This window comes from Thalassophryne amazonica, chromosome 15, assembly GCF_902500255.1.
Source record: "Thalassophryne amazonica chromosome 15, fThaAma1.1, whole genome shotgun sequence".
In the NCBI taxonomy this organism is placed as follows: domain Eukaryota; kingdom Metazoa; phylum Chordata; class Actinopteri; order Batrachoidiformes; family Batrachoididae; genus Thalassophryne; species Thalassophryne amazonica.
The window spans coordinates 76,874,989-76,892,429 of NC_047117.1; the positions used below are offsets into that span (position 1 = coordinate 76,874,989).

At 44.2% G+C, this 17,441-nt stretch overlaps 1 protein-coding gene across 1 annotated transcript in view; it reads right to left on the bottom strand.

The window, feature by feature from the left end:
• Positions 1 to 1,040: 1,040 nt before the first annotated feature.
• Positions 1,041 to 17,441, bottom strand: part of vegfc (vascular endothelial growth factor c) — a 95,457-nt gene continuing 79,056 nt past the window's right edge. The window contains exons 5-7 of the mRNA XM_034188859.1: positions 13,708 to 13,850; positions 8,850 to 9,174; positions 1,041 to 1,623 (exon numbers count right to left, since the gene is read on the bottom strand). Coding sequence (XP_034044750.1) covers positions 1,515 to 1,623; positions 8,850 to 9,174; positions 13,708 to 13,850 — 577 coding nt within the window. The 3' untranslated portion in view covers positions 1,041 to 1,514. The remainder of the gene's footprint in view (positions 1,624 to 8,849; positions 9,175 to 13,707; positions 13,851 to 17,441) is intronic.

A 17,441-nucleotide genomic window follows, 5' to 3' on the forward strand; every position in this document is an offset into this window, starting at 1 on the left:
CATATTATATATATTAGTCTGGAACAAAGAGGACAAACAGTGTTATAAAGAACAATAATCAAGACGTTAAAGAGCAAACTTCACTGTCCCCCAGAACGACATGAACAGGAAGCGAGCGTAGCTCACAGTAGCTCCCGTTGAAAATAACAGAGAGACAACCTGTGATTCTCGCATGTTTACATAAAACAAACGCAATAACAACGTCTATAAACCCAGAGAATATATTCACAAGAGTTTTAGGCACAATATAAAAATAGTTTTATGTTGCAATGTTAATGGTGTTGTCCGTGTGCAGCGGTTAAAGTGGAGCCCGATCAGAGCATCTCAATGCAGTTCTCAGTGTTACTGAGATCTCGCAGCGCGGTGACCTCTCCGAGGTTTTGCGGGATTTGAAACGTCAATAGGGCGAATGCAGACAAAGAGTGTCTGAGTGCCTGCTTACAGCTGCACTCAGCTCCTACTGTCCGGACTATGAGAGACCAGCTTCCTCCTCTCGGAGGCCAGAAGTCCCACTAAGGTAGGGAACAACTTTTCCAACTTGAGGTCAGTCCTAGGCCTACTTGTGCTTATTCTTTTCCACCATGCACATTTACTTCAATGATGCATTATTATTGCTAAAAGCTGCCAGAAAATTGTGTTATTATATTGGTGCACAATATATTGCGGCTACGCTGTGGCATTCCATATGGCTTGGTAGATCTCGGTACATTGTCAACTTTAAAAGTAGATCTCAGTTCAAAAAAGGTTGGGCACCGCTGGTAAAGGTGTTCTCCATAAGAGATGATAAGGAGACACATACTGGTGAAGTAAATAGATAACACCATGCAGAAGCTTTTTACAGTTTGGATGAAGAGCAAACTTCCAGCTTTTAAAGTTTTTTCGTTTGTTTGTTTTATAAAGTTATTGCTGATTTTACAGTTTTTCAGGAAGCTGGAAAGACACACAACTGATTATTTGAAAAAAACAGTGAGTGATTATGAAATTGAAGAGCACAATAAAGAGAGTAAGATACACTGATACAAAGCATATAAATAACAATATACAATAAACAGTATACTTTATTTTACAACATATACTTTACAATGATACAAAAATATGGTTCACAGTGTTTTGTCTTGGAAAAGATTGAATTTGCAATAGACAGGTTGAAAAACATTTAATAAATTATATAATCCATATCTGACATAAGAATAATGAGACATAATTAATAAGATAAAATCCCCAAATATTTTAAAAAACTTACTTCAACAGTATTTTAAAAATGTTGACTGACTTTCTCAGTCGTTTCTTCCCGTCGTCGACCCTGTTCAGTTACTCCATTCGAACGTCGTTCTAGCTGAGACGACTGAGTGCATGTCTTAAATCCCAGATACCCATATCTGCATTTTCCCAAACTCTTCGCTGCCAGCACAGCTCGTGGGGATTCTCATGACCAGCAGTTCTACCGGGGGCGGGTGATCAATCCTAGTTTAGTTCGTTATCCCATCAGCAGCAGCACGTTGTTGTTGGATCGGTTAGTCCAGTCGTCTCCAGTGGGACGGGATGCAGCGACACACTTCCTCGCTGAAGGAGAAACCTGGATCACACTTTCTCCTTCGGACCTCACAGGGAGGCCTGTGACAGCTAGGATGGGATAGAAAGAAAAAAAAATGTTTATTGTCAACCACAAAACAGAGTTGTGACGTGTTCAGAGTACTGCAGGTTAGGCTGCTTTTCAATGTTGTATTTGTGCTACTGTGGATGAGCTGTTGTGCAACCCATTAATTAATATTACAGATTTGTATTCAATTTAGATTCATTGCCACCAGACACCAGTGAATGAGTTTGTTTTGTTTTATTTTGTTTGACCTGACAGCTTGTCAGTAAAATATCTTTTAAAGATATGAACACGGAAGAATCCACTTTGGTGTGGATCCTGCCTTTGATGTTTGATCCCCGATTGCTGATATTTTATCAATCCATTGATCATAATTGACTGTTGAATTGATTGACTGATTAAATAACTCGTCGAGATCCATCCAATATCAAAGCCAGATCAAAGGTTAACAATCAAGGTAAAATGTTTGCAATAAAGATCAAAAGTCAAGATGACTGATCAGGATCAAAGGTCATAAATATGACCAGAGATGAGTTGTCAGTATCACAGCTTAGGATCAGAGGTCAGCAATCAGGATCAAACCTTAGCAGTCAAGAAGACCCAAGTTTGGGAACAAAGATTAGTGATCACTGTCACCAAACTGTATCACAGATGAGTTATCAGGATCAGAGATGAGTGATGAAGATCACATATCAGGATCAAAGTTCAGCAATCTGGATCAAAGCACAGCCATCAGGATAAATGGTCAACAATAAAGATAAAAGTCTCGTATTAAAGATAACTGATCCGGATCAAAGATCAGGATTGGGATCAAAGGTCATCAACATGATCAACTATAAGGAATCAGGATGACAGACCATGATCAACGTTAAGCAACCAGGACCAAAGGTTAGTAGTTGCCATCAATGAATGTGAGAGAAGAAATTAAGTAAATAACATTGAAACTGAGGACTGTTGTTGAGTGTTACAAAAATGTAACAAAGATGCTACTGTAATGTGTTTAATTGAAATACCATTCCCAAATAGTCCATGAGCCAAGCAGGTTTTCGGTACCACTTAAGGGTAATAAACAACACTTTTAATCCAGCATCAGTGTATCATGGCCTACACAAAAATGTATGATAGCCATCCCATGGTGGTAGCTGTAGCCAGGTAGGGGTCAGTGAAGAATTACACAGAGGTCAAACTTTAAAAATGCTCCAATCATGTTGAAAACAATATCACATTACTTGTCTGGTCATAATAATTCCAAAAAGGTATAGTTTGGACTATCTGTGATGGAATGTTTTGGAGTTCCATCCATTTTCTTCCGCTTTATCCAGAGTCGGGTCGCGGGGGCAGCAGCTCAAGCAAAGCCACCTAGACCTCCCGATCCACACACACCTCCCCCTGCTCCTCCGGGGGAACGCCAAGGCATTCCCAACCCAGCCGAGAGACGTAGTCCCTCCAGCGTGTCCTGGGTCTTCCCCGGGGCCTCCTCCCGATGGGACATGCCCGGAACACCTCTCCAGCAAGGCGTCCAAGGGGCATCCGGAAAAGATGCCCGAGCCACCTCAACTGGCTCCTTTCGACGTGGAGGAGCAGTGGCTCGACTCCGAGCTCTTCCCGAGTGACCGAGCTCCTCACCCTATCTCTAAGGGAGTGCCCAGCCACCCTACGGAGGAAACTCATCTCGGCCGCTTGTACTCGTGATATCGTTCTTTCGGTCATGAGCCAAATCTCATGACCATAGGTGAGGATCGGAACGTAGATCGATCTGTAAATCGAGAGCTTTACCCCCTACTCAGCTCTCTCTTCACCACGACGGTCCGATACAGCGACCGCATCACTGCAGATGCTGCACCGATCCATCTGTCGATTTCATGCTCCATCCATCCCTCACTCGTGAACAAGACCCCGAGATACTTAAACTCCTCCACTTGAGGCAAGGACACTCCACCGACCTGAAGAGGGCAAAGCACCTTTTTCCGGTCGAGAACCATGGCCTCGGATTTAGAGGTGCTGATTTTCATCCCGGACGCTTCACACTCAGCTGCAAACCGACCCAGTGCACGCTGAAAGTCCTGATTTGATGAAGCCAACAGAACCACATCGTCCGCAAACAGCAGAGACGAGATTCTGTGGGTCCCAAACCAGACCCCCTCTACACCCTGGCTGCACCTAGAAATTCTGTCCATAAAGATAATGAACAGAACCATTGACAAAGGGCAGCCCTGGCGGAGGCCAACGTGCACTGGAAACAGGTTTGACTTACTACCGGCAATGCGAACCAAGCTCCTGCTGTGGTCGTACAGGGACCAGATAGCCCTTAGCAAAGGACCCCGGACCCCGTACTCCCGGAGCACCCCCCACAGGGTGCCCCAAGGGACACGGTCGAACGCCTTCTCCAGATCCACAAAGCACATGTGGACTGGTTGGGCGAACTCCCATGAACCCTCTAGCACCCGATGGAGCGTGTAGAGCTGGTCCAGTGTGCTGCGACCAGGACGAAAACCACACTGCTCCTCCTGAATCCGAGGTTTGACTATCGGTCGAATTCTCCTCTCCAGTACTCTGGAATAGACCTTACCGGGGAGGCTGAGGAGTGTGATCCCCCTGTAGTTGGAACACACCCTCGGGTCCCCCTTCATAAACAGAGGGACCACCACCCCAGTCTGCCAATCCAGAGGCACTGTCCCCGACCGCCACGCGATGTTGCAGAGACGTGTCAGCCAAGACAGTCCCACAACATCCAGAGACTTAAGGTACTCAGGATGGATTTCATCCACCCCAGGAGTCTTGCCACCGAGGAGCTTTCTAACCACCTTGGTGACTTCGGCCTGGGTAATGGATGAGTCTGCCTCTGAGTCCCCAGTCTCTGCTTACTCTTCAGAAGACGTGACGATGGGATTGAGGAGATCCTCGAAGTATTCCTTCCACTGCCCGACAACATCCCCAGTCAGGGTGAACAGCTCCCCACCCGCACCATAGACAGTGCTGGTGGAGAGCTGCTTCCGCCTCCTGAGACGTCGGATGGTTTGCCAGAATTTCTTCAAGGCTAACTGATAGTCCTCCTCCATGGCCTCCCCGAACTCCTCCCAGACCTGAGTTTTTGCCTCTGCGACCGCACGGGCTGCGGCACGCTTGGCCTGCCGGTACCTGTCAGCTGCCTCCGGGGTCCAGCCTGCCAACAAAGACAAGTAGGACTCCTTCTTCAGCTTGACAGCATCCCTTACTTCTGGCATCCACCACCGGGTTCAGGGATTGCCGCCGCGACAGGCACCAAAGACCTTGTGACCACAGCTACGAGCGGCCGCATCGACAATGGAGGTGGAGAACATGGACCACTCGGACTCCATGTCTCCAACCTCCTCCGGGATCTGAGAGAAGCTCTCCCGGAGGTGGGAGTTGAAGACCTCGCTGACAGAGGGTCCGCCAGTCGTTCCCAGCAGACCCTCACAATACGTTTGGGCCTGCCAGGTCTGACCGGCTTCCTCCCCTCCGAGCGGATCCAACTCACCACCAGGTGGTGATCGGTCGACAGCTCAGCCCCTCTCTTCACTCGAGTGTCCGAGACACGTGGCCGAAGGTCAGATGATACGACTACAAAGTCGATCATCGACCTCCAGCTCAGGGTGTCCTGGTGTCACGTGCACTTATAGACACCCTTGTTTTGGAGTTATGGGGTAAAAACAGCAAAAATTGTGACAAAGGGTCAGTTTTCAGTTTGTACAGGGGTCAAAAGTTAAAGTTGCTCCAATTTCAGTACAAAATGATGCAAAATATTGGTTGAAATAAAAGGATTAATAAATGGAATAGTTTTGACTGTGTTGAATGTTTGGTCTCCAAGGTAAAGGTCAAACAAGTTTAACATCTATTGGATTCTATGACATGTGACATATATTGCCCTGTAACATGATAACTAAGCATGACAGATGGTGCAAAGTATTCCTTATTAGAACCCTATTAACCCAAACAATAATTTGCATAATTTTTACTGAATTTTAGCAACTTTAACTTTTGACCCCTGTACAAACTGAAATTGACCTTTGTCACCGTTTTTGGTGTTTTTACCCCATAACTCCAGACCATTCCATCACAGATAGTCCAAACTATACCTTTTTGGAATTGTTATGATCAGACAAGTAATATGATATAGTTTTCATCATGATTGGAGCATTTTTAAAGTTTGACCTCTGTGTAATTCTTCATTGACCCCTGTCTGTTCTAGAGCTACCATCCTGGGATGGCTATCATGCATTTTTGTGTAGGCCATGGTACACTGAGGCTGGATTCAAAGTGTTGTTTACTCCCCTTAAATGGTACCGATTTGGTCAAAATTGATGAGGGGCTCATGGACTAAAACATAAATTATTTTCCCTTTACTAAATAGTACATCTTGCTCATTCTGGTTTTGGTAGACCGGCACAATCAACCAGTGCCCACCAGATCAACCACTTTATTTTAAATTCAGCTGCATTTCAATTTTTCCTCCCGTGGGTTTGGGGCCAGCTCCAAGCTAAGAAGGCCAGCTTTCTAGGCATTGTACTTGTGTGATTGAACTTATGATATGAGACAACAGGGCCTCAGTACAACCAAGGTTTACTAGACATGAGTCAGAACCATGGCCGCCTTTAAAAAGGCAGTAACCATTTTAGTGTCGATTTGTCAAGGTCATCTCATAGCAGTAACATTTACAGGCTGCACCAGTGATTTACTGCCAATAATTAAACATCTCAGTTTTCCACAAGTACTGGATATCGACGCTCATTTCTGCTTGACCTCTGATACAGTTACTGCTGTTTACCTTTATGGAGCAGTTGAACAGTGGATTCTTAGATTTTGTGGACACTAATTCCACAAAATATAAAGACTGAAAACCGCTGCCAACAGCTTAACATCCAGAATGGGCACCAGCCTCCAAAACCTCAACCTGGAGCCAGGGCCAGTTTATCCATCCTTCAACTGATTACACGAATACAGAAGGTCTCACAAAGTGATGGAGAGCTTCATCTTACGCACTTCATTATGACGACACTGATTCTGCAGCGTGATTGTGCTTCTCCGGGTGTCACTGAATGATGCAGAATATTTCACGGCTACTTTGGGAGACCTCTAACCCCGTGATGAAATGCACAGACGACTACAAACACACGCGCACGCCCTCTTTTAAACACATGCCAGCGCCTGATCCCAGACACGATGTTTCTACTGTTTTGCTCGACTCATAAAATCACTCAAGAGGGGTCACAAAGGGTCAGCGCTGGGCAAGATGGATGTATGCGCGTGTGTGTTTCCGCCAGGTCAGGGAGAGGAAATTGTTAAGTGACAGCGAGGAGAAGTCATTAGCAGACTGAGGTCTTACATTACAGGCCGGGTTCACAGCAATAACCACCTACACCAGCTGAGCCACACGTAGCCACGAAGATCTCTGGCCACAGCACAGTCTGACTACTCTGAAGCACAGAAATACAAATATTGGCACTTAACATGAATACAAATAAGTAGCTGGATTTGCAAAAATGAAGCAAAATTACAGTATGGAAAAATAATGCTATTTATTCATTGTTTACATTTTGTTCCTTGGATGACTTTTTCAAAGAGCTTGAGTTGCTGTTAGAAAACTTTTTACCTTTTTATTTAACTGCAACCAGCTGTGTGGCTGGTGCATTTGTGGCCTACACAGATTTTATTTCATTTAAGATCCTAATCAATATCAAGTTACAAACCACACACATATAGAGAAATCATACAACTCGCAGTTACTAAACGCTTTCCTCATCAGGCGCCAACTGGGGATGAATATATAGTTTTGCCGGCTATTGGCAAGACTGCCATCCTCGTGCAACCAGAGGCCTCAAGATGCTGGACGGTGTCACGTCACTTCAGAAGCCAAGCTGCATATTAGTAAATAGACCCTTTATTTCCATCAAGGTGGTGAAAGTTCAGAGAAAGGTATCACACCTGGTACCACACGACATGAGCCCTTGGTTCCATCAGTTTTACATCTTATCAATTCAATCTGGCTTTTGTCCATGTCCAACTTGTTCAGCCGCTTCTCAGATTCAGCAAAAGGCATGACTTACCGTAGTGTGCTGTAATTTAGTCCTATTTTTGAGAAGAAGGATACCATTGTCCACCCAATGAAACTATGGCATCCTACCTCCACTGAAAGGACATTGCACTCCCAGCCTTTTTCCTCACAGAACTTCTTCCACTCATACGCCTCCTCAATAATTTCCTCTCAAGGCACTATGACTTCAACAAGCAGAACCTACCTTGCTCCCTCTCACCAGATCACAACACCAGGGCAAAGGAAATGAGGAGGACACCTACAACATCAGCAGCCACCTTGGAGTCACATGCCCCACCACCAGCTTAAAGTGTAGTGCTTTATGGACTTACTGAGGAGGAGTCATACGCTCCTTATGGAATGGGATGGCACAATCTGACTTCTGTTCAGGTTCTTGGTTGATTCTGTTACATCAGGGATGGATAACTTCCATCACTACACTAAGAATCTGGCTATTTCATCAAGTCTACATTTGCAGGGGAGGTGATGGTCTAGTGGTTAAGCGTTGGCCTTGAGACCAGAGGATCCTCGGTTCAAATCCCAGCCTGACCGGAAAATCACTAAGGGCCCTTGGGCAAGGTTCTTGATCCCCTAGTTGCTCCGGGTGCAGTGAGTACCTGTTATGGCAGAACACTGACATCGGGTGAATGTGAGGGAATTATTGTAAAGCGCTTTGAGCGGCTGATGCAGATTGGAAAAGTGCTATATAAATGCAGTCCATTTACCATTTGCAGTGACTGCCAGTATGAAGACAACAGGGTGCCTCGCCCTTTGTGACACAGGGTACAGGTCTCTGAGGCAGTATTGCTCCACAGTTTGAGTTTGTTGCGGTTTTATAATTGGTCAAAACTGGACAGCAAGAGGAACAAAATAGTCAAAGGCTCCATTGACATAAGAGAAGGCCATGTGAGTTTTCTGGACTCCTCTGATTCCCAAAATGTCCACAAACACTGGCCTACACCATTGCAATGACCATGCACGTCTCCTTCGTAGAGTGGATCTCTTCAGTGGCCCTTGGTTTCTTCACTTGAGAGCCAACAATGTGGGATATTTCCCAGTCCTGTTCAACCTATCTGTATAGCCCCATCAATTTCCTTTATCCAAATGCTCACAGCTGTACTTGACAATGGGAAGAGTACAAAAATGAGAGTAAATCACAATGAAAGGAAACATTATTTGTCTGCAGGCCTTCGTCCTTACCTGCAGGTTGCTTGGTGAAATCTGCGGCCTTTTAGGAAACACTTATTAGGAGACTCATTACATTCGCAGGAGCACTTTGTTTTATTGAGGGGCTGGTGCCTTGGACACGTCCTGCTACACGTGCACCGACAGGTGTCCTTATTGAAGACGTGGTTCGGCGGACAGGATGAAGCCGTCGAGACTTTGCAGATGCACTGGCAGGTGTTTCGGTCAAGGTGTCGATTCGGTCCGCAGTCGTGAGTTTGGTCACCTCGCCGACACACACACTGGCATGTTTCCACATCCAGTTCTTTATCCGGGCCACACAGATCTGCTAGAAACAAGTCTGTGTAGAAGCAGTGAAAAAGACACAAGGATTTAAGGGTGACACAGAGGATGAATCTTCCCTGACACTTTTATATGGCACATTCTTCACCATCACACTCACCTTCCCAAAGTGGATGTTGGATTTTTGGTAAGCCGCATCACATCATCGGAAGAAGTTAAAATTTGAAGCATAAAGTCATAACATATCTAACAATCTCACTATTGCTCATGAAATTAATAATAAAACATGGTGCATGATTCCAGCAGTGTCAATGTTTCCAGTTTAAAGTTATATGTAAACTTTATTTCAGTGCCATACAGCTAATTGTAGTTTTCTCCTAGTTCCCATTCTTTTGTGCTCCTCTCCGGTCTTTTTCCAACATTCTTCCGCTGTGACCTCATGACTACTGTCTGAAGATTTAAACAAACATACATCTCAATTCAGCCTCGAACAGTCACTTTCCATCACAATGCTAAGCAACATAGAGATTAATGAGTCTTGTGAAGTCAGGCCGTGTCAAGGAAAAAACATAATTTTCGCATAATTTTGTAAGAGCTGAAAGCAGATTGAAAACAGTGTTCAGCATGTATCCATTTTGAGATTGACTCTGGAAGTTCTAAAATAGGTTTTGAAACGTTCCTCAACAGTGTTTTGACCAGAATATTAATTTCATCTGCTCTTGCAACCATACCACTCTGTGCACACATGATCCCATCAGATTTCAGAAGTCAAGAAGAGGACGAGATCCTGATTAGTACTTGGCTGGGAAACTGCTTCGGAACACAAACATCTGTATGCATTTTTCCACGTGGACCTGGAGGTATGTCAAGAAGGGCATCCATTGCAAATCCCAATGCAGGTTTCCACCAGATCCACTGTGGTGACCCCAAGCAACTGGGGACAGCTAAAAGCAATGAATAAATAAATAAAATTGAATCTTCTCCAAAAGAACAGGTGGCTCTGTGGGGTAGGAGTTGGACCATTAATTGGAGTTTGATTCCATGTCTGTGCTACACACTACCTATATCCACCTTCTGCATTGTCTCAGGTCACCCACTTGTAAATGGGTACTTGCATTGGCTAGTGAAGAACGAGGGGTGATTGAGAAGTTTTGAGCCTGACCCAAAAAAAGTAGGGTGTGGGTCTCCATCTTTTGCATTCTGAGAAACCAACATTTCTCAACATTACACCCAACCTTCACATATTCTGAAGAAAGGTCGGTTTCTCAGAATGCAAAAGATGGAAAACTACACCTTATTTTTCTGGTCAGGTTCAAAACTTCTCAAATGCCCCTCATACCTTGTGATGGACTGGCATCCCATCTATGGGGAGTTGTAGAAGCCCATCCATTTCATGCTATCTAGGGGTACCATCAGCCCAATGGACCTAAGGATCTGTACTGGAATTACTTCTTACTTTTACCATGTCTACACATATTTACCATAAAAGATCTGTATAACAAGGATGTGTCTTAGAGAATGGGTGGAATTAATAAATCATGCACTCAGACTGGAAGACCACATTCTTGAACAAAAAGAGGGAATAATCTTGCACTCTGCACTCGATGTGTTTGCACTACGTGGGAGAGCCAAAACAGCAACAAGGAAGATGGCTAGGTTAAGGGCCTTGTCCCACTGGCGTTTAGGAGGATTTGCGCATGAAATGAGGAGACAAAAGCTGAGCGTCCGTAACAAAGGTGGGCGGAAGTGACAAATGTCCTGGGGTGGATCAGCGAAAACATGAGGAAGAAAAGCGGATATAACAGGGAACAGAAGCGAAAACGACCGCGGAGGCGCCCCCATGAGGGGCACAGCGGCCGTGATGCACTCGCTCCATCCGTGCCCACTCTGTCTGCATGTGCGACATACCATTTGCGACAGTGATGTGGCCATGCTGGGCATGCATCATATCTGTTTTGCACGCTGTCCCGGTCCGCCGCCAAGCTGCGCCAACCCGTCGGTTGTGGATATCAGCAGATGACAGAGGATATACGGCGCATTGGTTGTGTATGTCCTGCGTATGTCTTCAGTATGTGTTCAGGCAGTGATGCGGATCTCATCCGCAGCAGGATTTTTGAGCCGCTCAAAAATCCTGGCTGCAGACATGCGTGCCTCTGCGGATGATCACGGACGTGTTCGGATGGCGGCCGACTCATACAGGAATGTTACACGGTTATTGCGGTTGTTTGGCGGATGTGGGCCACTTTTGTGCGCATTCCATCCGCAAATCCTCCTAAACGCCAGTGGGACAGGGCCCTAAGGTAAGGTTAACTATAATGTTTTAAAAATGTATAATAAGTTTAAAACGTTTTTTTTATATATTTAGTGAGGTAAACGTGCACATGTTCAACTTCACATTGGCATTTTCATCTGTTCAGTGGCAACAAGAAGCACTTTACTCTTGAGTTCTTCTTATAATAATAATTATTTGCACATTAGCTTCTGCTCAGTAATTGTATGTTTGCATTATAAATAAAACAACGCACCTATTAAATTGTTTTTATTGCATGAAGCAGTAGCAACATGTTTCAAAAATAAATGTGACTTCCAGACCCATGTGACATATATGTTTTCCTCTTCCTGGTGTATTTTTGGAAAGATGCTGATACTCCGGTGCAATGTCCCAAAAAATGCAGTTTGTACATGCCCTTATCTTTCAAACTCAATTCAACATGTTATAGATGCAGCATTGTGTGTTTTTCAAGCTTCAGTTGCTAAACATTAGCTGTTGTCAGGGGTGATGTCAGCACCGTCACCCCCTTGTGCTTTGTCACATATGCAATACAATTTGTTAAGTAAATGTTACAATACAACTGTTTTCCAAGAAAAGATAATGGAGGAGAATCACAAAAAGGAAAAACTGAATTATTCTTGGTAATCTGCCCATCTAAATAAATGGTGTATAAATTGTCATTTTGGCATCCAGGAGAAGTTTCATCACCACGATTATAGTTCCTTACAAGGATGAAGGATTTGTTTTTGAATTTCAAATAAACCTACTATTAAAGCTGCAAATATTAGAATGTGTTTTGTTTGTGTATGTATGTGTGTAGCTGTGGAATCTGCCACGCTACGCTCTCAGAATTCTTCCATCTTTTGCTTGTTTACATTGAGTCCAACAAGTGTTGTCATAGTGAAACACACAAAAACACACAGATTCATGCATCCGCCATTGCAACCGTAAATCCTCCTCAGTGAACACATGAACACTCCTGCGAGAAACACTAACACAGAGCCAAAGTTCGTCTAAAATAGTGTTTTAGCCTTCTTCTTGCTATGAGATGTAGAAATAAGACACCATACTTGTTGTCAGCCACTTATGTGTGTTGCATTGTCCAGATGTATCTGCAGTGTTCAATATCAGTCCATCTAGTAAGCCTCAGGAAATGCAAATTACATATTTAAAAACACCAGTAGTCTAATATCTACCCTTGAAGACATCTGACCATAATCATGCTCCTTCATGCACATCCTCATCAATCCATGAAGTGGTTTAGGATGAGTTGCACTTGTGAATATCATACAGTATGATGCATTTCCTTTGCTAAGGGCTATCCAGTCCCTGTACGACCGCAGCAGGAGCTTGGTTCGCATTGCCGGTAGTAAGTCAAACCTGTTTCCAGTGCATGTTGGCCTCCGCCAGGGCTGCCCTTTGTCACCGGTTCTGTTCATTATTTTTATGGACAGAATTTCTAGGCGCAGCCAGGGTGTAGAGGGGTTCTGGTTTGGGAACCACAGAATCTCGTCTCTGCTGTTTGCAGTCGATGTGGCTCTGTTGGCTTCATAAAATCAGGACCTTCAGCGTGCACTGGGGCGGTTTGCAGCCGAGTGTGAAGCGTCCGGGATGAAAATCAGCACCTCAAATCCGAGGCCATGGTTCTCGACTGGAAAAAGGTGCTTTGCCCTCTTCAGGACGGTGGAGTGTCCTTGCCTCAAGTGGAGGAGTTTAAATATCTCGGGGTCTTGTTCACGAGTGAGGGACGGTGATGCGGTCGCTGTATCGGACCGTCGTGGTGAAGAGAGAGCTGAGTAGGGGGGCAAAGCTCTCGATTTAACGATCGATCTACGTTCCGATCCTCACTTATGGTCATGAGATTTGGCTCATGACCGAAAGAACGAGATCGCGAGTACAAGTGGCCGAGATGAGTTTCCTCCGCAGGGTGGCTGGGCACTCCCTTAGAGATAGGGTGAGGAGCTCGGTCACTTGGGAGGAGCTCGGAGTCGAGCCGCTGCTCCTCCACGTCGAAAGGAGTCAGTTGAGGTGGCTCGGGCATCTTTTCCGGATGCCCCCTGGACGCCTCGCTGGAGAGGTGTTCCGGGCACGTCCCACTGGGAGGAGGCCCCGGGGAAGACCCAGGACACGCTGGAGGGATTACATCTCTCGGCTGGCTTGGGAACGCCTTGGGGTTCCCCCGGAGGAGCTGGGGGAGGTGTGTGTGGATCGGGATGTCTGGGCGGCTTTGCTTGAGCTGCTGCCCCCGCGACCCGACTACAGATAAAGCGGAAGAAAATGGATGGATGGATGGATGATTTAACTGAACAGTGTACTTACCAATATGCTGCACTGAGGGCCGTGGAGGGGGCAGTGGTGGTGGTGGGGCGCTGTGGTGCACACTGGTTATCATAGTGATGCATTGACATGACCTACTGCTCCACACCTGACCAGGAGGACAAGTCCTGTTGGATACTGGACACCTTCCCAAAGACAGCACATTCAAAAAACCCAATGAGATACACAGAGGTGGAAAAAACCAAACATGACAGAGTACGACTTCCACAGCAATTTTACATTATTTACATTATTTTTAATTTTAATTTTTAATTTTAATTTACATTATTCTCTGTTATGGGGTAAAGATGGAATGGAAAAAAATGCATTTCATTTCAAACCGACTATATGCACAAGTGCACAATGACCCAAATGCACAACCCACACAGCTGTTTAATAAATGTATTAAGCAAACAGGACAAGACATGCAGCTTCATCGAGACAAAAAAACACAAGCCATCCATAGCTCCAAGAATTGAAAAAGTCCAACCTGTGTGTAACACAGAACACATGTAAAGTATAATAGGACAATAAGATTTCTCACAAAAATGTAAAGTGCAGACAAAATCTGAGTAAACATGACAGAAAATCTGGGGCAGAGATTAGGACACAGACTCACGATTAAGCTAATGCAGGACAGGTGTGTGATTGCTGACAGAGTGTAGTTGGGGAAGCTGAGGTGAAAGTCATCGGGATGAGTGAGCAGCCAAGACAAAGTGCCTGAAACAGTCCAGGAACTGGACAAATCCACTGCACACCATGATTTGAGTTCTATAGTTATGGAATAAGTGTAAACGTTTCACTGACAATATTTTCAGTCTGTTCAGACATGGCTGCCTTAATTTGTGGCACCTAAATTAATATATATTTGCTTCCATTCTGTAAAATTATTTATTTTGTTTCAATTTACAAAAGCCAGATATTTGCACTGAATGCCAGCCGGGTGGCAGCAAAGACCCTATTTCCTGCAGATACACGTTTTATTTAATTATTATCAAATATCAACATTTGTCATGATCCTGGCACTGCCTATATGGCACTAACACTATCAATAGCTCATAAAAATTAATAAATTAAAACGATGGCATTTCTCTGATGTGAATGTGCACGCCCTTTAACTTTAAGCTTTTGCTCATAAGACAGTTTAAGGATTGTAGACAAATAAACACATTGATCAAAGGAAGATTCCTGGACTAGCTTCAATCAAACATCCAGGGAGGAGAAAGGAAGCATGAGCGCATTATTTTGGCTGAGATAACTTCGATTTGTGCAGCTTGAAATCACTGTTTGGACTTTAGTCCTTAACAAAAAAGGTTATTAGATTGATTTGTCACATTTTGCTACTTTGGGAAATGCACAGTAAGGTGAGAGAACAGCTAAATTTAAATGGGATGAGGATGAAGTGTGGATTGGTATATTGGTACCAAAGCCTCAGTTGGTGCCAAATCATTTAGCAGTAATCACTGTCTATTTTTGATTGATAAATGCAGCCATGATTGAGTATTCCTAAACTCTAAATTCATCTGCATTGTCTCAGTTCACCTAGCCTGACAACCGGCCTGAATTAGGCTGAATACTGGCCACCATTTAGGAGTAGGAATTCCCCCTCCTAAACAACCAATAGGAGAGCAGCGCTCACGCCACACCCCCAAACTTGAACAAAGTGAGGCTGACCAACGTTGACGTCAGCGTTTCGGCCGCCAACCAATCACAGGCTAGGAGAGAGAGATAGGTGTCCAGCCTAATTCAAGCCGATTGTCAGGCTACAGTTCACCCACCTGTAAATAGGTACTGGCTGGGGACGTAATGTGCAATGGACTGTCACCCCCTCCAGAGAAAGATGTAGACCTTTATTCACTTCACATTATAGAATCTGGTGACAAGTACCAGTACCAACAATCCTCGGGACATATATATATATATATATATATATATATATATATATATATATATATATATATATATATAACCTAATCTTACTCTTTCCCCCCCACCCTAATCATAACCACCCCAACCCCCCCGCTTCACTTTTAATTTCATGCAGCCATCACGAAATGAATTAGAATGAATTTGTGCTGCCGTGACAAAAATGAGGCGTTTTTCATCACAATATCACAAACCGATAGATTAATGTATATTTCGTGCTGCTGAATCACGACTTGCCGTGAGACCAGGTTGTATATATACCAAAGACCTATATATGAGGTCTGTCAATAAAGTAACGGTCCTTTTATTTTTTTCAAAAACTATATGCATTTGAATCACGTGCGATTACATCAGCCAACCTTGAACCCTCGTGCGCATGCGTGAGTTTTTCCACACCTGTAGGTTGCGTCATTCGCCTGTGGGCAGGCTTTGAGTGAGCACTGGTCCACCCCTCTTGTCTTTTTCTTCATTGTTCTGGAATGGCTCAGAGACTGCTGCTTTGCTTGATCAAAATTTTTTTCAAAAACTGTGAGGCACATCGGAGTGGACACCATTCGAGAAATTCAGCTGGTTTTCGGTGAAAATTTTAACGGCTGATGAGAGATTATGGAGTGTTACTGTCGCTTTAAGGACTCCCCACGGAGCTGCAGGTGTTTTGCTGTGGCGCCGCGCCATGAGCAGCTAGGTGCTAACGGCTTATCCGTCCGCACGTCTTTCATTACAAAATCTCCTTTAACAGTGGAATGTCCGGATAAACTGCTGATCCCGAGCTCTTCTGAAACTTCTCTGTTCTCTCACGACGTCCTGGGTCAACAGAGGCTTAAATTTGGACGTTTTCAGCTTGAAACAGGCTGGTGATAGCGGCTCGGACCGTGGCGCACCCTGCGGCTCTGTGGGGAGTCCTTAAAGTGACAGCAACACTCCATAATCTCTCATCAGCCGTTAAAATTTTCACCGAAAACCGTCTGAATTTCTCGAATGGTGTCCACTTCGATGTGCCTCACAGTTTCTGAAAAAAATTTTGATAAAGCAAAGCGCCAGTCTCTGAGCCATTCCTGAACAATGAAAAAAAGATGAGAGGGCTGGACCACTCCTCACTCAAAGCCTGCCCACAGGCGAATGACGCAACCGACAGGCGTGGAAAAACTCACGCATGCGCACAAGGGTTCAAGGTTGGCTGATGTAATCGCACGTGATTCAAATCCATATAGTTTTTGAAAAAAATAAAAAGGACCGTTACTTTATTGACAGACCTCGTATTCCAAAGGTCTATATGAGTCATAATTCTCTAAAGCCCAAATCTGTGTGTCTGTTATTTGTGAGTTAGTTAGCTAGCTAGTCTGAAAAACTCAAAACCAAGATTGTTGTTTTTCAGGCAACATGTAAAATTACCTGAAAATGTGCAGTAAGATTGTAAAAATGTAACTCTAAGTATGTTTTTTAAAAGCAAAATATAAATCTCATTGATGGAGGCACTCCGCTCATTCTAATATTAGGAGCAGTGTAAGCGGACCGAAAGCCAAGCTTGTGCCAAGCCAATTATACAACATATTATATAAAGACAGTAACTTTACTAAAATAAGGAAACAACGATGCAACACAATGACAGTATTCACCAATAATGAACTGCAACTGGATGAAATATATGTCATTTAGAAGAAAACTGAAACATGTTTCTCAGTTTTTTCAAAATTGCTCGAAGGAGAAATGAATGATTCACCACACTATAGCCAACTTCTTGGGCTGTGATCATAATAAAGTATATTTTATTTATCAACTCATTTTTCATGAATGCTATGACATCAGAAACT